The sequence below is a fragment of the Coturnix japonica genome, chromosome Z (genome assembly GCF_001577835.2).
Source record: "Coturnix japonica isolate 7356 chromosome Z, Coturnix japonica 2.1, whole genome shotgun sequence".
NCBI classification, from domain to species: Eukaryota; Metazoa; Chordata; class Aves; order Galliformes; family Phasianidae; genus Coturnix; species Coturnix japonica.
Window position 1 is genome coordinate 13,873,918 of NC_029547.1, and position 24,869 is coordinate 13,898,786.

General features: G+C 39.7%; 1 protein-coding gene across 7 annotated transcripts in view; it reads right to left on the reverse strand.

Moving 5' to 3' along the window:
• MAST4 (microtubule associated serine/threonine kinase family member 4) overlaps window positions 1–24,869 on the reverse strand; it is a 253,946-nt gene that overhangs the window by 130,982 nt on the left and 98,095 nt on the right. For 4 of the 7 annotated variants that reach the window (XM_015848583.2, XM_015848582.2, XM_032441191.1 and 1 more), the window contains 2 exons: window positions 21,751–21,825; window positions 5,000–5,031 (listed from right to left, as the gene is read on the reverse strand). In XM_015848583.2, the coding sequence (XP_015704069.1) occupies window positions 5,000–5,031; window positions 21,751–21,825 (107 nt within the window). The remainder of the gene's footprint in view (window positions 1–4,999; window positions 5,032–21,750; window positions 21,826–24,869) is intronic. The other 3 variants (XM_015848586.2, XM_015848585.2, XM_015848590.2) reach the window with 1 other exon arrangement.

Consider the following 24,869-nt stretch of genomic DNA (forward strand, 5'->3'; position numbering starts at 1 on the left):
CTGCAATTAAATAAGAGTCAACGTTTCATAATTAGTTATCTTCAGAAATCTCAGAAGAACACATGCAGCAAAAATATGTTAAAATTACCCAGCTCTGGATCAAGGTGAAGCATCTCCAACAGATCCAACAAAACAAAATAGTAACAAAAACCCACTGAGACCATTCCTATGGCAGGTGAGCCACTGGAGAGATACAGAACCTCCACCTTACACACTTAACCCTACCAAAGTCCAACTTCTTCTGAAGCATGCTGTCAATTCACTTTTAGTAGATTTTTAGGTTCAAACAGCCATTCAATGGCTCATCAGAAGATCTGTATGTTTCACATACTGATATTAGCAATGCTTAAACTTACATTTTTGGATCAGGCTTAACATTAAGCACAAAAGCTTGCCTTGATATTTGAAAATATTTTGTGAAAACAAGCAAATCACTAAAAATGTCGTAGTAGCATATAAGTAAACTACTCCTGTAGCAGCAGTGTGCAGATGAGTACTTTGAATAACTTTCTAATAGGGTTGAAAAGTCAGGCAGTTTTGCTGCTTGTGAGAGGACTAGCAGAAGACCCCTGATATTAATTTCACCTCCATGCTATAGTACCGTTCACGAAGCTAATTGCCACCTGGATCAGTTCAGCCTGTGTTTATACAAGCACCTGTATCAACAAAGCCAGTGAGTGATCAGAGTGCATAGCATACCACTTCTTTCTGCAGCAGCATCACTTAACCATAGTCTGCCAACTGTTCTACTTTAACTAGCCTTTTAACAAGGCTTTGTCTCCAATTCCTTCCCCAGCAGTCGCTGTACATGTAGAAATCAAAACTGTGGTGAGCTGCAGGAAGCCCACAAAGTTCAACTTATTTCCTGAGATCCAAAATGAGTCTGCAAAACTGCAGCCTATATATTGAATTGTTCCACAACAAGGCAACGAAAATAGCAACAATGTGAGGAGAAGTGGAGATATTAAGTTCTCTCCTACTCCAAGCTTCCTTCAGTTTCTGCCATTAATCCTTTCCCACAGTTCACCTAAGAAACACTGCATGCCTCGCCATCCAGCGTCTCTAGACCCTTCATTTCTGGCACGCAGTCTTCAATTTCAAAATCTGGCAGATGACTTACATATTACCACGCCTTTATACCAGGTGAACAAAAAGCTGGGACACTGTTGAGCTGCAAGAGAAGCCTGTGCACTGGGCTGAACGATGGTTACATAGATAGGTCAGTGAAAACATATGGCACATCTTTTTTTTAGTGAAGCCAGTTGGGTTTGTAAATCAGCAGCCACAGAGACAGCTCAAAAGGTCAGTATCAAAGTGGAATAGCTCGGCACACGGCAACAACACGTGTGTCCAAAAGCACGACCAGGATACCCTCGCTGATGAATGGCAGGTGAGGTTCAAAAAGTGAACAATAATTGCCAACTGGCAGCAGGTCATTCATTGTGTCAGAACAAATGCCACTGCTAACGAACTCAGAGCTAATTACTACTGCACAAATAGACTCCTCTGCTTATTGTTTTGCTGGCAGGAAGTCAGCACTGCCCTTTTTTTTTCACTGCATATTTGATCAACTTAACAAAGGCAACCTGAGTACCTCTCCTGGCATCAAGTTGCATGTGTAGTTAGAGAAGAGCTCTGCTTGGCTCAGTAGTACAGGTAAGAAAGGGCTGGTGCTTAATATAAGTCACATAACATGTATTTTCAACACGTGCTTCCTCATAAGCATCTTCCTTTCTCTATTACCACACTGCACCACACTTGCTCTCTATATCTGGAATGAACAGTCTCCTTTATATCTGCCATAGAAATTGCATTAAAAATTATTCACATGCAGGTGGAAGCAACTCTGTATGATCCAGACAATAGCCTCTATAAAACAAGCATAGAAATAATTCAACTGATCTGAAAGTATTTTGTGCACTAGACTTTTAAGATTTACATAGGGTGAACTACAAGCTAGAAACCTTTTCCCCATACATCATCCCTCCATGTTTTTCCACCAGTTTGTACCATAAACAGTAAGACAAAGAGCAACTAAAAAAGAGCAGAACTGTTCATCAATCAGAACGTTGTTATCCATGTTTCTCTTCTTGATCATGCCTCAGCAAGCTGTCCCTGACTTGCCTAAAGCCCTGGCATGTCATTGGCTCTAAAGTTCCAGAAGACAAAATAACACATCCATACAGAACCACTGAGATCCTCTAGATCACAGAATTGTAGGGTTTGGAAGGGACCTCTAGAGATCATTGAATCCAACCCCCCTGACAAAGCAGGCTCCCTACACGATGTCACACAGGAAGGCGTCCAGGCGGGTCTTGAATGTCTCCAGAGAAGGAGACTCCACCACCTCCGGCAGCCTGTTCCAGTGCTTCCTTCACCGCTCCACTGTAAAGAATTTCTTTCCGCACATTCGTGCGGAAACTTCCTATGCTGTACTTTCATCCTCACTTACCCGTCAGTCCTAATACCCCACGCACTACTTGAAAAGAAGACCAAGACCTCAACCAACTATGGCTCCCCACACCTCGGTATTTTATATAACCTGGATCAAGTCCCTCGTCTATCCTTCTTTTCTCAGGCTAAACAGACCGCAGTTCCATAAGTCTCTCCTCATTAGGGAGATGCTCCAGGCCCTTCACCATCTTAGTGGCCCCTCCGCTGGACTCTTTCCAAGAGATCCCTGTCCTTTTTTTGTAACTGGGGACCAGAACTGGACACATATTCCAGATGAGGCTCACCAGGCAGAGTAGAGGGGAGGATCAGCCTCCTACGGACCTGACTGGACACGTCTTTTATAATCATGTCTACCATATGGCCATTGGCCTTTTTGAGCCACGAGGCACAACTGCTGCTCATAGTCGAAAATCTGTTCGTCGCACCAGGACGCGCCAGTCCCTCTCACAGGAGCTTCCTCTCCAGCAAGGTCTTCCCCTCAGCCTGTAACTGGAATGCTGCAATTATTCTGCCCAGTGCTGCAAACTCCAACACTTGCCTTTGTGTAAACCTCAATCTGGTTTCCTTACTGCCCACGCTCTCCAGCCTGTCCAGATCTCGGCTGATGGCCAGCACAAGCCTTAGGTGTGTCAGCCACATCCTCCCAACTTCGTGTCCATCAGCAAACTTGCTGAGGAGGTCACTATCCCCCTCATCAAGCGTCGCTGATGAAGATGTTGAACAAGACCGGACCCAGTACACGACCCCTGGGGACGCCCTTATTACAGGCCTCCAGCCAGACACCCGCAGCCGCCAACGACAAACCTCTGCACTCCTGCTAGTCAGCCAATTCCTCAACCCACTTCACCATGCCACTCATCTATTCCATGCTTCCTCAGCTTTGTTATAAGGATGTCATGGGGGACAATATCAAAAGCCTTTCTGAAATCAAGGTAGACTACATCTAGATGTTCACAGCAATTAGACCACAGGACCTACCACATTTTGATATTCAGTCTTCATATCAACATGCAATGATACACAAATAGAGGAGTCAAAGTGACCCAGCACAGAACTTCTGATGCTACAGCTGTTGCTAACCACAGAAGTGTGAGCCCTGTTAACTAAGAAAGCAGTAGTAAAGATGACAGTTCAAAATACCATGCGCAGAACCTCAACCATTTTAACAGTCAGATATGATTATGCTGACAATCAGCTATTCCTTTACTGCACTTTATTAAAATCTCAGCCACATTACAGAATATGCACTTATATCTCAATGATCAGCTGTAAAAAATATGCAGATGAATGCAATCATTTTTCAAACATGGAGAGAATAATCTAATAATATTCAATGTCAAACACAGCAAGGGTAAGCAAGGTCGGGGCTATATATTAAAAAAAAAGAGCCTGTGAAGTTACTTTCTGCTCTGGTTGAAATCAACAGTTTACTCATTAACTTCACAGTCGGTCATCTTTTGCTCACAGAATAGCGCTGGGTTTATATAAAGCCTCTACAAGGCATCAGTAATTTTCTTCCCTTACCTGTTTTTCTCTGTATTACTGCAATACCAAATACTTTACATAGAATTAGTCTCAAAACTTTGCGGCATTTCTTAATAATAGTATTGCTTGCTATGTAGTAGAAGATTTGTGCCAAAACCTAAAATAAGAAAACCTTCTCCAAGTCAGCAGATGGCTACAACCTGTACCTTCCCAGCAATTAGCATTTCAGTTAATCACGCACACAGCACCATCAGGCTGAAAACAAATATTTAAAAATAAGGCCAAATATCTACCCTTTGTACGAGGGTTTAGAGGTTTACTCAGAACACGTCATCACTAACACTACCTCAGCTGAGTACAACAATAACACTATAGTCCTATGTTATTTTTGGAAAACAGTAACCAAATACAGATTAAGATATTTTAATACACTGTCATCCCAATACCTTCTTAATTAATTATTACTATACAATATGAAATAAAGCAAGCTTTAAAAACAAACAACTCAAAAAAGGAGAAAAAGGCAAGGTTCTGCAACCCACACAGAAAACAATTAAACCGCTGTATCTGAGTTCATGCTATTCTAGGTCAGCAACAATTCACACAAGAACATACAATCTTTACATCTACTAATCAAATACTAGATTAACAAACCCATGCACTTAATAGTTATCCACAGGTTTTACCACAAAATTTCACATGATAACAGTTCTACTTACCTGTCAAGTTCCATTTGTATCATTCACAAGCTAAACTTCTTCCCTGATTTAAACTATAGTAATCCTCAATACAAAATAAATGTTTCAACATAAGGTCTTTTTCTCAACTTGGAAATATCTAATAACAGCTCCTCTAAGAGAGGAGAACAGGCATAAAAACGGTTACTGCACAACCCACAGTCTCCATTTACAATCTCATTTTCTTTGTATACATCTTAAGGCAAATCACACATCATATTTAGTCTTCATTCTAACTCCCCAAAGAGAAAAACATCCTTCTTGAGAATTGTCAAAACACACAATGCACTGAGCACAGAGCAGGAGAAATTTCAGAAACTTACAGACTTCCTCTTCTTGGAAGGCTCAACTCCTTCTGAAAAGAGAGAAAAAATAAAAGTTACATTAGAAATAAAATCTATTTTAATTGGATGTGGCTTTTTTTTTAATATACATGTTTATTTTAATTATACCATTCTACCAGCAGTAGAGATGTTCAACTGCAATAAAAGAAAGATTTGACATGCACCATCTTTCATTTATTGTTTTCTACTCTTATTTGAAGTATTAACACTAGCAATGAGAAAAGACTTGGTTGCTTTGTAGCAAAAAAAACATGAATTGTTACAATCAGAAGACCCATCACAGAAAAACAATAGAGGCTACGATGCACTGGTGACAGTATTAAAACTTGCAAGTCAGAGACCAAAAATTCTGAGCATTTCACAGAACCCACCGTTTGGAAGGGGTGTGTGAAAGGGGACTGAGACCAAAGTAACTGATGGATCCCATGCTGATATTTTTTAACTCAAAAAGGATGAAACCCACCACAGTTTGATCAGTTATAGATTGGTGCAATTCACTGCAGTCTTCTAGGAAGTCGTACTGGCATGACAACAGAAACACCATTATACAAATGCTTCTAAAACTTTTGTTAAGAACAGTTAAACCGCTGCTCATGGGACTGATGGCATGCTGTGCTCACTAGGAGGCAACAGCAGACAAACAGTTTACAAGCATTTTAGCATAGAAGAAAGACTATAAGAAATAAGCATGACTTACATACACCACAATTACAGTGGTGTTAAGTATTGCAGAAATAACAGAAGTGTTGAGGCTAACAGGGATCTCTAAAGATCTCCCAATTCAGCTTTGCCCCAGGCAGGGCCAGGTAGAGCTGGTCAGCCAGGAACATGTCTTGCTGTGTTCAAAAGTCTACAAAGATCCAAACCTACCCAGGCAACCTGTCATAGTGTTCAACTATCTTCATTTTTTCCCCCACTTCCCACATTAATTTATATCCTAAATGCTACATGAGGTAGGTTTTCTTTGCAGTCCTTTCCCACAAGTAGAACAGCCTACTCTGAAATAAACAGAAGAGCTGACTAACCTCCAGGATACGTATAACATTGAAGAGTACCACAAAGGACGGCTGCATATAGGAATGACTCAGTTACCTGAATTGATGTCTTCAGTTACACATTTATTTTATGTTTACTTTCAATATTCCCACAAAAGACTATTTTGAAGCATGTCATATATGCTTCACTTCCATTCCTAAGTTCCATTTCAAAAGAGAATGATATCAAAATTCTAACACTGTGCGTACATATTTTATTTCACAGAGCATGTAAATGGAGTTGTAGGCACTGACAAGAAAATGCACATGAAATACAATTGAATGGATAAAAATAGTTTAGTCAGGCACCTTAGAAAAGGCTGTAAGGGAATGAATAATTATGTATTCTTTGGAGACTTAAATGGTGTGCAGTAAATAAGGCAGGGGCCGCTAACTGAGTGATAAGGATTAAAATATCAAGTAGCTACTCAATTCCTGAGCACCGCCCATCCTGTTAACTGAATGAGGCAGGAAAAAATAGTGTGAAACAATATAATTAGAGATCATAAGGCACAGGCGCAAAAGAGCAGAACCAGAGGCCTTGGTAACAAAATCCGGCACTTCCTAAGAAGTTCCAACAACTGTTCAGAATCTGCAATTTAAAAATACATCTTTTAGCATAGCGTGTTTATATACAACACAACAGTTACACCTGCACAGAATATTGCATTATGCAGCTGTGTAATTCCCCTAAATTGAGAATGTCACATTCATCACGAATAAAATGTAACCGCAATTTAGAACCCACGTACTTCCTTGCGTAATGTTTTTTTTTCTTCCTTTCATATTTACAATGCCATTGTGTTCCATTTCTTACTTAAAACTTTACTTGTAATTCTAGGCATTGTCACACCGTAATAGACCTTGACCACAGAAAACTGCCAAAATGTAATGAGCAAGAACTCTATGTGGCCCTGTACCCAATCTAGCAGAGGTGCAACATGTACTTTAACTATGGTTCTTGTAATTCAGGCTTTTGGCTTTTTGATGTTGTTATTTTATGTGCTTTGGTGGAAGTGGAATGAAGCCTGGCTTTCTGTCTCAGATCATGTTTAATTTTTACAGCTCCCTTCTCTTTTTTTGTACATCACTTAAGACTTAGATTTTTCCAAAGACTGAGAGTGTGGCAGATTATCAGCTAAGTTGGCACAGACCTTCTGACAGCAGATGAGACTGACAAGCATTATGCTTGCTTTCATATAGTATACCAGAGCTCTACAACAGAGTCTACTCAGACAAGATGGAAAAAGTTTAAACATGCTCTGCATGGGGCTAAGCAAAAGATTAGCTAGGAGAAGTCATTAATGTATTAAGTTCATTTAAATAAAATAATAAATCTATACCTTTTATCAGCTAAACTTGCAATTTTACTCATGTTCTCCCAGCTGCTTTACTCACAGACTCTGAAAACAAGAAAGCACTGAGTAACACCATAACAAAAACCACCAGCCCTTTGGCTTGGCAGCTCTAAGGCTCAGATCTCAGACTACAAATGTGGCCACTTGCAGTTCTCTGGCACTGCAGTGCTTTGTTTCTGAAAGGCTCAGTCAGCCAGACTCAGAGCAGTCAGTTGTCCTGGTCCTGCTGTGAAGCATCCAACACAAGTCTGGGGAATGCAGCAGGCAAAAACTTACTGGTGTCAAGATCTTCAGGTCAAGTACTTATTAGATAAAACCCCCAAGTACTAAAAAAAGCCTTCAGCACCACTCAGTATGGTTCTCAGGGGCCTAATGGCACTATGCTCTTCCATCCTTGCCCTACATGGAATCCTCCTCCAGGGAGTTCCAGTACTGCCTGTTTCAGGGCTGCTTCATTCCACACCAATCACATAAAGCAGTCTCAATGCACCACACACTTTTGCCCTTGAGGTCCTTTATGTCTCAAAAAAACGTGCTCTGAAAACATAACATGGCTTGTCACTGGTTTAAGGGATCTGTGCAATTCTGTGCCAAATTGCTGTGATGATGCAGAAGGACTTGTGTACCAAATTTAATTGCAGCTGTCATTAGCCGGTTCAGATTCCATAATCTGTGCATTTTATCATCGGTAACATGGTTTCACAACAACAGATGTTTTTTTGATCATTTCAGTAATTATGGTTCTTCCTCTGGTGCTACACATCTATTCGACATTTCAGTCTGGGCAAGTTCACTCAGTGCCCCAGACTGCAGATAATCAGCCTTACTTTAAAAAACAAAACCAACACCTACTCACTGAATAAAGATCAGAAATTTTTTTCTTTTGCGGGGGGGTCAAAATCCTTGTGCTACAAACTAGAAAAAGTGTCCAAATAACAGAATTAAAATAAAAAGATTTACCTGATTTCTGAATTAGAAAACCCCAAAACCCAAACTTCACCTTGTAGTTTCTTGTAAATATGACAGCAAATCATAGAAAACTACAGCAGTGTCCTCCCCAATAAGGAAGGAAGCAAAGACGTCAGTAAGTTATTGCTGGGTTCACTTGTAAAAAAAATAAAAATAAAAATGAATAAAAAACTAACACATTCATAAGTTGCTAACAAATTTACCTAGTTGTTGATACAGGTAGGTTTTAGAGCTATGGTACAGTTTGCCTTAACTTCAAGAAACAACTGCATATCTCTCACATATTCAGAGGTCTTATCTTACAGTTCTCAGTTGTCACTGAAGTAGGCTGAAAAGCAAATACTTTAGGGGGAAAAAGTCATTGGTAGTGTGCTTTTCAGCAGGGAAGTTATTAAACGTGGTAAGATTTATAGAAGGGTTTATACCCTGTTGGTCAATCCATTTGTCACAGACCACTACAGTTGCAAGGCTTTCCAGTAATGCATTATTTAATGCACTGCATTAATAACAGGTTAACACTAACATTTACACAGCATTTATAACAGCACCACGTGACAAAACTGTCATGGCACACAGTTCACCTTCTTATCATAAATTATGACACACACACAAAAAAAAAAAAAAAAAAAAAAGGATGTCTTGAGGGAGTAATGTGAAGGCTTTTCATAAATGAGCAATTACTATGTTTTTGCTGAAAGGATTTTGGAGATAGCAGCAGATTGTGCATCTGTATGAGAGAAAAAGTAGTAAAGACAGTATACAGTTACTACCAGGGAAAACTCATTGTGACTCTCATGTAAAAGATTGATGCTTCAAGTCATTGTATTAATCCCATCGTTATTAATCCACTCCAAGTATATTCTAAGCAAGACAGCGGGAGGTTGCACTTTTCAGCTGGCTGCTCCCGACTTCACCAGCACTTTCTCAGATTCACACGGGGGGGGGGGGGGTGGAGCACTGCATTGAAACATCAATCATCTCAAATGCTCAATGTTAATGCCCCAAAAGAAATGCCTCTCTCTTGCTGCAATTTTGTTTCTCTGCCAGAGCTGTCCTTCTGTTCTAAAACAAAGTTACCATGTTTCCTGGTTTCAAGAATAGTTAATTCTCTGCCTCAATGAGTGTTTTCTGTTAACAATAGGGTTGAATTTTAAGAGAGTCTTTCAACTTTAAGTTTCCAGATTAAGCCCATCAACTAGTTTTCAAAAATGAGCAGAGAGCCCTTCATCACTATGTGCTCACTCAGACCTGTCTTCTTCAACACATGTAACCATGGAATTGTTCTGCCCCAACTGAGTTTATGTTCAGGCTGCCTCCCTTAGCAGGCCGGGTCTGACTCAGCTACCCTGTGATACAATACTATCCTCAGTTTTATCAGGAAAAGTACTCTGTACAAATACCTAGTTTCCTCTGGTAACGTAAAGTGCCAGTTAAGATCACTTTCTGCCCCTTTAGCTGCCAAGGAGACAGGCATTACAAGTGCCTTACAATGAACTCTCATCTTCTACTTGACAATTAAGGTTTTCATATTCTTTTTAGTCACCCAGACGAAGCCAACAGTTCAACGGAGTGGGATTTATTGTTTCTTTGTTTTTCTTTGCACATACCCACATTGATTAACTCTTCCCAAGCATTTTCATTTTGCATTTGCCAGCACTCAAAGGCTGACTCAGAAAATATCTCATTCACGGTTCTTCTTCATAACCTATAGAACAACCTTATGAGCAAGAATACAAGGCTATTTTTGAATACTTTAAACGTGAATTTTTGGTGTACATGAACTGCAAGTAAATAATGAACTTCAAGTCACAAATCAGCAGTAACTGCTGTATATTTTAACAGGATATAAAAGAAAGAAGCCACTTAAGTTCGAGTAAAACCAGAAGAGACTACATCTTGATTACTTCAATATTTTGTGTTCTATTTAACTCACTTATAATCTCCTCAGTCAACTTCCACACTTCTGCTGCAGGCGCTGCTGACTGCCCTGTTCAAAGCTCATGTGTGCAACAGCTCCATGGCTACTTATATGTGACACAAAAGAAGTATCCAGACACCCACTTAAAGCTAAGCATTATCAACTTAAAGAATGTCTGACAGGCTGTATGTATAAAACATACAATGAAATGGAAATCAATATACGTACAATATGATAACAATCTGAACTATCTATACATACTTTGCTATAGACAAACCTGATATTATACCAGTGTTAAGCTTTGTGACTGACTGAACTAAGTTAATGGCAGTTGGACTTTTTTCACTTTGCTTCTAACTTTTAACATTAGAAAGCCCCGAATCCTATGGAACAAGGTGGAAATCTTCAAAATTAACAATGTATTACAATTTTTAACAATACAGAATTTCCTAAGAACAACACTATATGTTGTCTGAAGTCCTTCCAACTATGGGATCTGAAATAACAAAAAGAACTTCCTCTGTAAGAAGTCCACTGGGCAAGAGATACCATATAAATAGCAACTGTTAAATAAATTAAAAGATAATAATAACATAAAATAATATAGTTCCTAGGTCCAATTAACAACCTTTAACTAGCACTGCAATGTTCTGTCTGCATAAAAGCAATGGCAGATTCAGTGACAACAGGGAGAATCTAAGTTTATGAATAGTAGCCAAATACGTTCTCAGAAATAACAAGATCCTACAGGAGTCAGACACTGGAAGACAGATTTGGAAAGCAGGAAAAAAACACAAAACAACTTGGCCAGAAAACATGAAGTACAAAAGCACTACAAACATTCACAGAGTAAGCTGTCATAAGAAGTATATCCCCTATGCAAATAGAATTTATGTATACGGAGAAGGAGGGGAAGAAGCCAATTTTCTTTTTAAAAGTGCTTACTAGCCTATCTGATTTACACCAACAGATTCTATCAGCATTGAACATGAATATACTCAAACTGACATACCACAACAATTAAAAGAAGTGCAAAGGCTGTATCAGTGGTCTGCTGGTCAAATGAAACACAGTAATTCAGTTAAGAATTAATGTTATTAAGTACAGCTTGAATATCTGCACACTATCTCAAGTCTTCAGCTGAAAGCAGCAATGGCAAAATACACAAACTCTACTTCCTTAAAGAAAAAGGAAAAAAAAAAAAAAAAAAAAAAAAAAGGCAATATGGCTTATTTGGAAAGTAGATACTGCAATTACCAAAAGGAAAAAAAGAAAATGCTTAATGAGAAGCAGAAATCCTTTCCCAAGAGAGCAAGACTAATGACAGCTGCCAAAATTAATGTAGTAAAACTCTGTGTTCATTTCTGGTTTTTACTCCTTTCAAATGTCTGCTTGCAGAAAAATACTACTTAAGAGTTTTTATTTGTTGCCATGTTGTCTTCTATGCTTTCTTAGCCCAGCTTTTCAAAAATCAAGGAATAACCATGTCTCTTTACCAAAGAAGTGCAAAAATTCTGAATGAATTTTCTACTTCAAAGTACACAGAAATCATTCTATCCAACCCAGCATCAGAAAATCCATGCTCCCTGCTGGCCTGCTGTTGTACAGTCTGTTTCACTCATTGGTACACTACCATATTACCACACAACTGGTGGAGAAAATGTATGGACGATAAAGAGTTCAGAATATCAGAGATATTCCAGCTACCAAGCTCACACAAACATTACTATCTTAATATGTAATAATGTTTCAGTTATAAAGGGAGAAAAAGAAAGAATTAAAATTTTTTTTAAAAAGGTACCAAATAGCAATTGCTGGTACAATTGTTCTGCTGAACAAATGCAAACAATGACACAGCTTACCAGTTATGGAAAATCCTGTATGTTTTGAATAAAGTCATGGTTTTCCCCAGGTTATTTGTTTTTGCAGAAAACAATGGGTTTTTTATGGACACAGCTCTACAAGATTTCACTCGTCACTAAAATGCAAAAGAAAAATGCAACAACAGCATATAGTAGCTACCAGCTTTGGTACTTCTCACCTCGTTTCAACAGCAAGGTGAATCAAAAGCCAGCTGAACAGCCAGACTCAGAGGGAAGCGGTCAGTGTTGTGAAATACAGTTAGCTGTAGGCCAGTCATCAGCGTATACCTCAGGGGTCAATACTGGGTCCAGCCCTGCTTTACTTCATTAACCATACAGATGATGAGGCAGAGCGCAACTTCATTAAATTCATGGATGACACAAAAGTGGGGTACAATGGGTGACTTAGTGCCACTTGTGATGGGCTGTGCAACCATTCAGAGGGACCTCAACAGGATGGAGCAGTGGACTAATAGGAACCCCAATTCAGAAAGAAGTGCAGAGTCCTACAGCTAGGATCAACCCCAGGAGGGACCACCAACTGGAAGGCAGAAAAGGGCCTGGGGGTTCTGGTGGGCATCAAGTTGAACATAAGTCAATGTGCCCCTGCTGATAAGGCTAATGGTATCCTGGACCACATTAGAAGGAGTGATGACAGCAGGTCAAGAAGTGATTCTTCCCTTCTTCTCAGCACTGAGGAAGCCACACCTAGAGTCCTGTGTCCAGTTCTGTGACGACCAGACCAAGAAAGACATGGACAGACTGGAACAGGGGTTGCTGCAGATGGACTCAGCAGTCTTGGACAACCTCAGCTATTCTGGGACTCTGTGGTGCTTGAAAATACAGGTGCTAGAGATCATTATGTTCACAGGAATCTAGCTCCTTCCTTTTACCAGATCACGGTAGATGACAACTCCGTTAGAATTCTGTATGTTCAGCAGCTGCTCCTAAACTGCTGTCAGAGTCAGTAACTACAAGATAAACTGATTAAACTTGTCTTCAGCATGAAAGACTTCCTGCATTTAGCTTTTAGCTGCAAGAACTTTTGTTAGACATTCTGCACAGGGTAGGAGGGGCTAAAAAGATCCAAACGTGTTTATTCTTTTTCCTACGAACAATTGCCACTAGCAAGACATCCTTGCTCTACACCTCAAAACACTACAAGCATCAGCTGTAACTGATCCTGAATGGAGAAAGGGGGAAAACTGCACTAAACTCAAGGTTTAGCTGCACTGATGAGAAGAACCGAGGCACAAAATTTGCAAAGGCACTGCTCACCTCTAGGTGTTACGGAGCTGAGGTTAGCAGATGCTCTTCACACACAAAAGCAAGGAGATGATTCTGGTCCCATCAGAGCAAAGGACGATCATAGCTCACTTTCTCAACAAAAAATCTTACAAACACAGGCAAAACATCATTTGTGTATTTTAAAAGCAAGCAAACAAAAACCCCAACCTGAAGCAGACAATAGAAATATTTCTTCTAGAAAAAGACATCTTTATTCTTGCCTTTTTACTCAGTTGAGATGTCTTGTCCTTTATACAATTAAAGGTCTCAGAATCAAAGATTTTGCTTAATGCTGACATTTCAATCAGTATTTATAAGCTCCATTGATTTTTTTTGCAGTTCAGGTGGCCTCATAGCTTACTGGTAATGTACTCTGCTGATGTGGAAGAAAGGATCAAGTTTGAGGGCAAGGATCAAACCAGAAAAAATGAGACTTGCCTTAGAAATGCAAGATAAATATTAACCCACTTGTCAAAACATAACTGTTCTATTTTTTCCACTTCAAAAGCATAGCCTCATGTTCACTGCAACAACATGAAAATGAGTTGGCTTCCACACAGCTTTAAATGCCCTGCTAGAACCACACTAATTTTGGCCATCCCCAGAAGAGAGCATTGGGGAGCAATCTTCTCATGATCTTTTGTCTTTTCAACTAATAAAAAGTTCAACATTGCTCTTCATGGGTCTTCTCAACACGCACCCACTTTTTATCTTTCCTGATGGTTTGCCACACTGCTTAATTGCAAAGGTCTACTGTCATTAGAATAGAAGAGTCAAGTTGGAAGAGACCTTCAAAGATCACCTACTCCAACTGTCTGATCACATCAGGGCTAACGAAAAGCTAATACGTATTACTGAGGACACTGACCAAACCTCTCAAACACTGACACAGACAGCATCAACCAGCTCTCTAGGAAGCCTGTTTCAGTGTCTGACCACCCTCACAGCACAGAAATGTTTCCTGATACCCAGCCTGACCTGGCAGTTCCCACGCTGCCATTCACACTCTGCCATCAGTTCCCAGGAGCAGAGCCCGGCTCCTCCCTTCACCTCCCCTCCTCAGAGGTCACCTCTTGGCCCTCACTTTTCAGGGCTGGGCAATCCTAGTGCCCTCAGCCCCTCCTCATACCACCCGCCTTCCTGCCCTGCTGCACCAGCCGTGCTGTCCTCCTGAACATCACACGTAACTTGACTAAGCAGTGCAAATCACTACTGTTGGAACACCGCATTTAAAAATTTGTAGACTCCTGAATCTGAAGTAAATCACAGCCTCGGCAAGGATTTCAGCTAAAAGCCTGCAGAAGGCAAAAACAGCAATAAATCCTTTTCAACAATTTATATCATTACTTGGTCCCTCTGAATCTTCTAGCAATAAAGTCGAGTATGTTTTATAGGGTGGTGGGTTGTTTTTGTTTTTGTTGCTGTTGTTGGTTTTTTGGGGTTTTTTTTGGACTACTAACATTCTAGCCAAGCTGAGATTAAGATCCAGATAATCTTTTGGTTTATTACCATTTTATAGTCAATTTCATCCCACTCCTTGTCCAATATGGCAGATGGATTGTTCCATGTGAAACTACAGTAAATCACATCAGCAACTGTATTAAGTTTGTGCAAGCATTACATTTTTTAAATTCCCTTTTACCTTTGACTGATCATCCTGCTTACACTGTTAATAAGGTCTAACAGGGTAAATGAAGGTTATTCGAATTTGTATCTCTATCTAGTAGGTCTGTTTGAAAGGTTCTGTCATGAAATATCTAATAACTAATAGAAATAACTTTTCAAAGGCACAGAGATTTCTTATGTGACATGTAAAACTGTCATCTCAAAGACCTTCCCACTGCCCAAAAGGATAAAAAAAGGAAACTTCAATTACAGCTTTCCAACAATAAATTAAATATTAAAGAGTAGACAGCTACAGTTTCTCCTCTACGTTATCTGTTGTTAAGCCAGCAGGAGGCAACCCAAACTTAGAGTCTACAGTAAGGAATGGTATAAAAAATTCATCCTAGTTCCTGTATTGATTTATATGAGTCATCTGACAGGCCAGGTCCAGCTGTTCTCACCTTTCCCGCAGTCATGGCAGCAAGACCAAAATATGCAAGTTAAAAAAACAAAATGCACTAGTGTATTTTGGAAACTTATTTTTCATTAGTGAATGTACGTACACGCAGAATAAAGAAAAAACACTTTAGAGAGAAAATAAAACTGACTTCTTATGACACAAAACTTACCTCAGTAAGCTTGAAATATCTCCTAATACTGGCTATTTTTTCCATGGTTCTATTCCACTCCAAAACTTGTGTCCACACTATGTAGACTTCCCACACTACGCTAAAAATGAGGATGCAATTCAATTATACCTGAAGACTTTAACTTCATATTTCTGCATTTCTGAAGGATCTGGGTTTGGACTTTTTGTTGTTGAGGGTTTGTTTTATTGGGGTTTTTTTATGTTTTTGTGCTGCTGTTGTTATTTTTTAATATATACTGCCATTCACATTTCCCAAACAATTTCTAGTACTATTTCTACAACAGCTATTTCTATTTTTAATCAACCAGGAGACATGCAAGCACATGAATGAAGGCCAAACATTTGAAGTAACAGCTGCAAACCTCTAATTATAACTTGGTATTGCTTTCTATAAAACTAGTAGTTTAGTAAGGAGGAAGAAGAATACTGTAGATTTATTTTGTTTCCTTTTGGGGGAAGAAGACTACAAAATCCATCTAATATAATTAATGACATGCTAGCAAAATACTTACTTGTGAATTGTAACAATGTCAACTTTTAACTGGCCAAAAAGTGCAGCCAGTTCTACCATCTGACTGCAAACTATATTCTGCTTCTATTTATATGTCTGCAAGAGTCCCTAACCTTTGGTAAATAACCTCCTAGCAATCAATTGGCCACCAAATCAAATACTTTCACCTGTTGCCAGAGACCAGTATTAAGGAACAGTATTTCTTTGCAGTTCTCTTCAAATAATATCAGGCAGTGGAAAAGTTACAGCAATACCTTGCACTCAAATCTGACATTTCCAGTTTGTGCCCAATTTACCGCATAAAGCACAAAAATTCTAAGAATGGATGTGAATTTAAGAAATACTTCACACACAGCATGATAGAATATATGAGGGCTGCTCTGGAAGTAAAGCCTCATATTTTATTTTGTCAGCCCACAACATCAGAGGTGGATGTTTGGTGGTAAGGCAGTAGAGGTTGAATGATCCCACCAAATCCCATTATGATTTGTTGCCATGTGACAAACAGCAGCAGAGGGACAGTCTAACAAAATGGCATCTGACGTCAAAGTGCAGATGAAGCAAAGCTGAGTTGCTCAATTCCTCCACACAGGAAAAATGGCACCCACTGGCATTCATTGACGCTTGATGAATCTTTCTGGAGACCAAACTATGGATGTGAGCACAGCGAGGGGTGGGTGGGTTTTGCACATTTCAGCAGTGGTGACAGCAACAGCAGGACACCTCTGCTGGTGCAGATTTTTATGAGTGCAGCATGCAGACTCTTGTTCATCACTGGTGAAAACGTATAGCTAACAGTGGTGACTGTTGAAAAACACTGTTTTGTAGCTCAGATTTTGCTCTATTAAATAGTGTTATTGTACTCTTTTACCTGTTGCAGTTTCCTTGGAAATAAACCTGAGGCATTACTTTCAGAGCAACCTACGTACAGTAATACCTAACCATTAATCATTACAGTTGTAAATAAATAATTATTCGAGCCTTTCCACGTACTTAAGAACTTGAGTTTTAGCAGGTGGAGATATGGTTCTTAACAGTATTCTAAAAATAAAAAAAAATCAGTCACTAAAACAGTCAGAGAAGTAGAGGTTGCATATGCACGTGGTCCTTGTCTGTAACACTACCAAGGGTTTTGTTGGGGCCCTTGCGTAAAGTTTCCCCAGATGCAAAGGGGGGATTGAGGGATGGAAATAGTACACACATCCCAGGGACCTTTTTATTTAAAGGAACCAGAGGATTATCAGAATTCCACCATTTCTGAGAGAGTTGCTGGCTATCATAAACAACACTCAAGATACTGTAGCTGGATGCTACAAACATAATTAAAATAGCCTATCTTTATTATTGCTTCTTGCCAGGACAGGCCAAGATCCTCCCCTTTATGGAGACAGCAGTCTCAAAATATTAGCCTCCGCATCAACAGCCAACACATCCTGTGCTACTTTGCATCTCCCCTATCCCTAATCCACAAATGCACCTCATACAAGACCAGAATGATACGCAGAATACCTGCAGAGATCTCGGTCATCATCTGTATTCCACAGGTGGAGAATCTTCTGGGCAAGTTGTAGACCAGTATCTTCTTAATCATTATGAATTGTTGATCCATGTACTAACTGTAGCCTACACATAGATTAGATGTGGATAGGCTCCTTAGGTCACCTACGATCAGCATGACACAGTCACCAACAGTAAGCTTGGCTATACAACTTCTATGCACTCAGTTCTCAGCTGAGCAACACAAGCCCCAGAAGAACATAAGATCTGTGCACTGTCAGTGCCTTCAAACATTTAAAGGCACCCTTACTACCGGCTATAAACTAGAAGATATTCCTCACCATAAAAAGCACTAGATATAGAACCATCTTCCCCACAAGCACAAGCCACTGCTACTTTCAGTAGAGAAAATGACTTGTTTCCTAGACCCTCAAACACAAGTTCTCCTACATTCAAGATGTTAGGAGCCAGATGGAAGAAACCTAGGGATAAGGCATGCAAATCAAAACATCCTTACAAACTCACCAGCATGCTTTCCTAGGCATAAAACCAGAATTCATCTGTGGATCTCTGATGGCCTTTCCCTACCCCCCCCCCAACCAGCATCCCTGATACAGGCAAAAGTTTCTGCAAGCTTTGCAGCCTGGTCTTCCATAACATCCTGCCACCTGGGCAAACAGCTGCTGCACAGGAAAGCAAAAGGAATAAAAGGGAATCTATCAGTCTTTACAGAGCCAAGAGACAACGTAACAAACATTTCAAAGTAACAAGTTTGTTTGCTTTTTTAAAAAATATAACAGGCTTAAGGGAAGACATGTCAATTTGCCTCCTCAGCCCAAAAAGCAGCAGGCAAGATTGCTCTTGCTTTAGGAATACAAGACCAGTAGAGTCTTCTCCAACATCTTGATCGGGAGAGCTTCTCTGGTCCTCACAATAATGAGAATATATCAAAGCTAAACTTTGATAACTATACCTGCTAACAACAGGTAAACTGTTCTGCAGGGCTAAGAGACCAGCTACACCACTGTCACCTTCTGAGTTGAGAGAAGTCCAACTTTATCAGCTGGATTCACATTTTAGGAGAACATTCTGTGCTTTCTTTAACCATTCAGATTCCTTCAAGCACAGCACTGGTCATGTTGTCACAGTATGGGATAGTAAGTGCCCTTAAATTCAACATGACAGGAAAGATCCTGATGTCATCTCTGCTGCACTGCTGCAGTCTGTAGGTAAGCGTGCAAAAGAACAGCAGCTCAGGAAGCGAAGCAGGAGAATACAAGAAAAGAAAACTGTCTCTCGATGCTGGGTGCCAACAGCACTTTCATTACCCTCCCTCTGCAGCATGATCTGAATGGCAGAGAGAACCTCATGCTGCCTCAGGTACATACTGAAGTATAGATGGGCCTTTAAGGAACATAGAATATCACCTTTGCTTGTTATGTAGGTGCCACATCACCCTGCTTCCCAGCCAAACCAGCAAGTGAAGCATTGCAATGCACAGCTAAGACTGCTAAGGTAATCCTGGGCTACTCCTCCCATCACCACACCACTACCTGAAGCACCTGCTTCAGAAGCAGGACAGGTTTACCTTCATCTACTGAGTTGTCTCACAGACAAAGGAACAGTAGCCTAACCTAGCCCCAACAGTTCTGAGCAAAGGTGAGCATAGCCCTCTCATGACTGCTTCCAGGGCCTGTTCTACGTGGAGCAGCAACTTGTACATTCCTCATTTCTTCATCACAGAAACAGGGGTCAATATCTCTGCTTTAAAACTACTTGATGAAGGGCAGCTGTTGAGTTGCCAAGTTCTGTTTCTGGTCCTAAGTTCCATCAGCTGGTGCAGACTGAGCGTAGTCTGATAATGAAGGAACATCTTATTTCCTAGGCTTAAGATCTCAAGACAGAGGAAGAAAAAGCACAGAATCCATGCCTCAGTTTCATTCAGGCACAAAAGAAGGGAAAGGCAGACAGGAGGGAGTGGGAAACATGCAACAGTTCTTACCTCAATTTACCTTAATCAAACCACAGACGTACAATTCTCTCAGCTGCAGCAGCTGATCTCAAGAATAGAGCAAAATGGGTGGGAGAAGAAAACACGTATGCAACTGGTATAAAAAGCACAGCAACTATTCTTCACTGAGTAGAGTGTATGGGAGAGGAAGAAGGGAAGAGGCAGCTGTCAAAAAGACAAGCATAGTTGCCTGTTAGAATCTGCTGTCATTTGGAAATACTATCCATCCAGTGAAAGGGCATAAAAAAAAAACCAAGATTCAGAAAGCTGCTTCTCCAGTTCATGAGGTAGACATGCAAAATGAGATGGGGCAGCTGATCTGTAGTCTGGTCCATGCCTCTGGCAGCTATGACCTTGCAGCTCTTCTCTTCCAATGCACAGTATGGGCAGTAAAGCAGTGCTGGTTCTTTCTCTTTTCTACAGAGGCATTTTTTAATCAAAACAAAGTATTCACTAGAGCTGTGCCCCCAATGTGTGTTAAAAGAGTCTTTTCCAAGCATGTGGTCATTCAGAGGCTGCTGACAATGGCCACAGGTGGAAAGGTAGAGGATGCAGTAGAGGATGCAGTGCTTTGTGCTGTTAGTACCCCCCCGGATGCTGGGCTGGTGTCCAACAGCAGTGAGCTGCCCATGTACTTGCTCCCGGTGCACCAGGATATCCTCCCAGCAGCAAATACACCAACTAAAGAGCAGTGGCTAAGGGTTGTTCATCATCAGTCAAGGCCTTTTCTGTTCTTCTGTCTTCAGGGAAATAAAGTGCAAATATTGAGAAACTCGCTTTGTAGATACCAGATTGAGGTTTCCATTGTACACCTACCTGCCTTTGATGAGGCAGGTGCACACAGGGGTATGGCAGAACACTGCTGGAAAACCAGATAAAGGAGGAGGGACCAAAGCTAGCAAGGCTTATATCCACAGAAGAGTACCCCAGCACGCATTTTTCAGAAGGCATTATCTTAAGTGATTTGAGGGTACATCAAAAAAGAGCTTAGATATGACAGTATTAAAATCTAAAATGAATAAAAAATTCTTAGTATGTTGGCATCAGTAGAAGTCAACAAAACAGATACTTACTGAGTCAATAAATTCAGAAATGGAAAGAGTCTGACAACAATAACTGGAGTCAGTTTTGAAAGCTAAGACAAACTGCATTCATTTATGAACACTTTTTTTTTTTTCTTTTTTAAAAACTGGGTTTTATTTCAAGATCAAAATTACAGCCACTGATTCACTTCAATACGTACCAAACACTATACATAAATGTTGTCACTGATACTGCATGAGTCAGAATCAAAAGGGAAGTGGAGAATGAGATTTCTGGGAAAAGGTGCTAATGGATACACTGCTCCATTTTTGCTCAAATCTAACAAAAAGTAACAAAAATAGATGCAGCTGACCCATTACGGATATTCCAAAATACGTATTATAATACACTTCACTAGCTTAGACAGTAAAAGTTCCATAATAACAGTCACAAAGTATGATATCTCAAACTGTTTTGTATCCTGTATAAAAAAAGAATGCCTCTAAAAAGGTAGATCAATCTTACAAACTTATCTCATCCTGCCACTGTATCTGCTAATATCACCTTTTGATGCCAAAGTCATTTCTTTTTCTCTGAGAGTTCATATCAGAGGTTCGCAACAGAACACAACTATTTTCCTCACCCAGCCAACTTTTTAAATAATGAAAGCCTTTTGTCTAAGACAAAAGAACTGCACATGTTAAAGAAAACAAATCTAATGGAAAATAATAACACAGAAGTAAATATTTCATACGGTTTCTATTTCTATTTGCAGACAGATCTAAAAAAGCCTTAGCTCAACTTTTCAAAGCACAACAAATGCATGTGAAAATGAATTTTTCCAGTGTTGAAATTCAGCATCAGAGGCAGAGCGATTATATCACTTGCAGACAAGTAATAATTAAGTCTCCCATCAAGCACACAGAAGAGCTTTTCCTTAGTAGCAAACATTCTTTAGACACAATATTCTACTTTTAGAAAATGGTCCTTCAATGAAAGCACTCACTTTTGAAGCCGTTGGTTCCACTAGTCTCTGACGGTGACGTGCTGAGCTGAAATGACTCTTCTGAGGTGCCCCTTCCTGACAGTGAACGGAGAAAGGAGTGGGACAAGGACAGAGAAAAAGGAGGGAAATGGATCATGGGGGGGATGGAATGGACGATGTTGGAGAGGGGAGAAGGAGAGTATTTAACTGGACTGTACTTTCACTAGCTTTGTAAAAGCTTTATGAAATCAAATTTAATTAATTTTATCATACAAATATCAAAGAAAATGAATCTTCTGCTAGTAGCCTCATTAAGCTTTTACATGGCATTCACAAGCACTTAATAACACTGTGTAGTAAAAATACACATACATCAGCCTACTTCATTTTTAGATACACACCTTATAATCAAAAAAGATTCCTTTTGCTGTCCCACTTACATTACCTTGCATTTTCTACAGAAGTGTAAGAAGCCGCACACAAAACACATTCCAGATTCCTATCTCTTTTGCTGCTCTTCCTGCTTCCTCAGGCATTCCATGCATCAGGTTTTTGCGGAGGCTTTGTTTCCCTCTTTCACACTCACAAATTCCCCTTTACTGAAATTATCATCTTGGTATTTTTGCGGCCATATCACAAAACCGTATCAAAGAGGAGTGCCACTAACACACCTAAGAAATACTGAGCATTAAAGTATTAGGTTGAGCAGCTTTTCTGGAAATTGATTCCATTTATCCCTATTTCTTGACAGACTAAATACACACCATTGACTAAACAACTTTATAATGTTTTAATCACCTAAAACAACAGTATTTCCTCTTTCAATATTAGGCAAATTCAAGTTCATTTTCTGGATGAATTCTACTGAATGTGATACCTGAATTTTCAGCAAGAAAATTTTAACACACAGAGGACTGAAGATTAAGCAGCTACTCATTTCCAGAAAATGCAAGGCAACCATAAGATTTAACATGCCCTTTGCAGACTTTACTTTGATCAGAAATACAAACGCTAAGTGCAGAACAACATGAGAGCATTACTGGTTTTGTTGACCAAAAGTAAAGAGGTGAAAGCCAAGCAAAGTAAGACAGATTCTAATGGATCAGGATCTAGGTCTGACTGAATCATGCCTTTAAGATTAGTCTGTATTCCTGAAATTAACACTACAGAATGTAGCAGTCAAACTGCTCTGAGGCAGTCACTTGAGAAAGGGCCAAGTCAAAAAAAAATAAAAAAATAAAAAATAAAGTTTTCTGGTGAATAAATGAATCTAGAAGAAGATTCACAGGGAAGAGCCACAGTTGCTCAACCTAGCTCAACACATGCAAAACTACACTTTATTTCTCACTATCAGAACCAATACATACACAACTCCTGCTAGGAATCTATTAAGAGGAAAACAAACAAACAAACAAAAAACACAATCAGAACACTTTCACAAATGCAAGCTAGACTTGCTCATATTCCTGAAAAGATGCCATCTGCAGGGCTAACTGAAAATAATTTAATACTCAATATTTCTTATGATCTCAAGACTCTGCTTTCTGCATAGTAATTTCTACCCTTCCTTAAAAACAAAAAACTAAAAGCCTCCACACTCAGTAAGACGCCATGCAGAGCCAGATCTGTAACTCAAAAAAGATCTGGTGAAAACAAAGGGTGAACAGTGCAAACTAACCCCCATTACCCAACCACCCTATTTACTGAAGATCTGCCAACAAATGCAGTAGTAATTCAGAGGACATTGGTACCCTTCCCATATACGTATTTTATAATGAATAACCTCAGCCTCAATGTTAACAGGGTCAGTGATTCAAAAGGAGAATTTTCCCAACAACCTGAAAGCATTACTTGCAATTCCATTACTGAATATTATAAGTTCAGGAGGAAAAAAGTATTCAAAATGACAAACTGTCAGGAGTGCCAAATTTCAGAGATCCTACCTTCTATCCTGATGAGGTTATTAACCCATCTAGCATGAGGTGCTGGAAATTATTCCCTGTTATAAGCAGCTTTTTCGTTCCTACCTCTCCTTTATAATATGCTTCAGGAGCAGTCCAGAATTTTGATAAAAATGTAGTTTACGCCCTGAAAAATCCTGATACAAAACAGGAATACCGTTTCACAAGCATAAAAGTAGAAATAAACTGATGTGATTGTTCCAGTGACAAAGGAATGACTATTGACTCTAACAAAACTCATATGTGAGCTGTGCCTGCAATGACACCAGAAATGTTAGAACCACAGATTATAAATCAGAATACACTAACAGTTCATTTTGTTAGTACAAAATAATCAGATGGGTAGACTGTCAGTGTTAGCATCAACAGACACATGACAAACAGGTAGTAAAACTCAAGACTATCAGATTCATTATCTCCTGCACTATAGAGTGTGGGATTTTTTTTAATTTCTTTTTTATTTCTTTTTTCCCAAAACATAAATACATTCTACTCACTTTTGCTACTACTCACATGGTAACAGAGGCTTCACCTCTTTGCTAGGACAAGAAATGAGCTGCGATGCAAGTCATGCCATGGGTCACCACCATGAAGACCCGCAGTAACTAGATTCTGGAGTGCCTCTGCAGCTCCCCCTTCCAGCTCATTCTGGCTGTAAAGCCAGAGTTCACAGTTCCCCCAACCAAGCCTGAACAAGCATTCTGTTCTGTAAAACAGAAATGGTCTAGACTAAACACAGCTATTACTGGTGCAGAAGGGTCACAGCTCATCCAACAGCCCATTCAACAAGCCCACAGCTGTTGTGAAATGGATTACTAATGAGAACCACAGGACCAGAGGACTCCTTATGCTGTGCTGATGCTAAAGGTCTCAACAACTAAGCTCTGGTCTCAGCAAATTCAAGTAGGAATGTATGTTTACTATTAGGACTTATTAACATACAGAGCTACCTTGAGGGTGCAACTGAGATCAGCAGCTGTTAACAGAAACCGCTGAGACTGTGCATACAAAAAATATATAAATCACAACCGAAGTTAGCAATAATAAAGGTGAGAGCAAAGAGAATGCGATTCTTTCACTCCAGAAGAATTTAAAATCTGAACTATGCAGAGACATTAGAGTGCACGCATATGTGTTTCCCATTATATCATAACCTTATGCCCTCTAGTATTACACTCT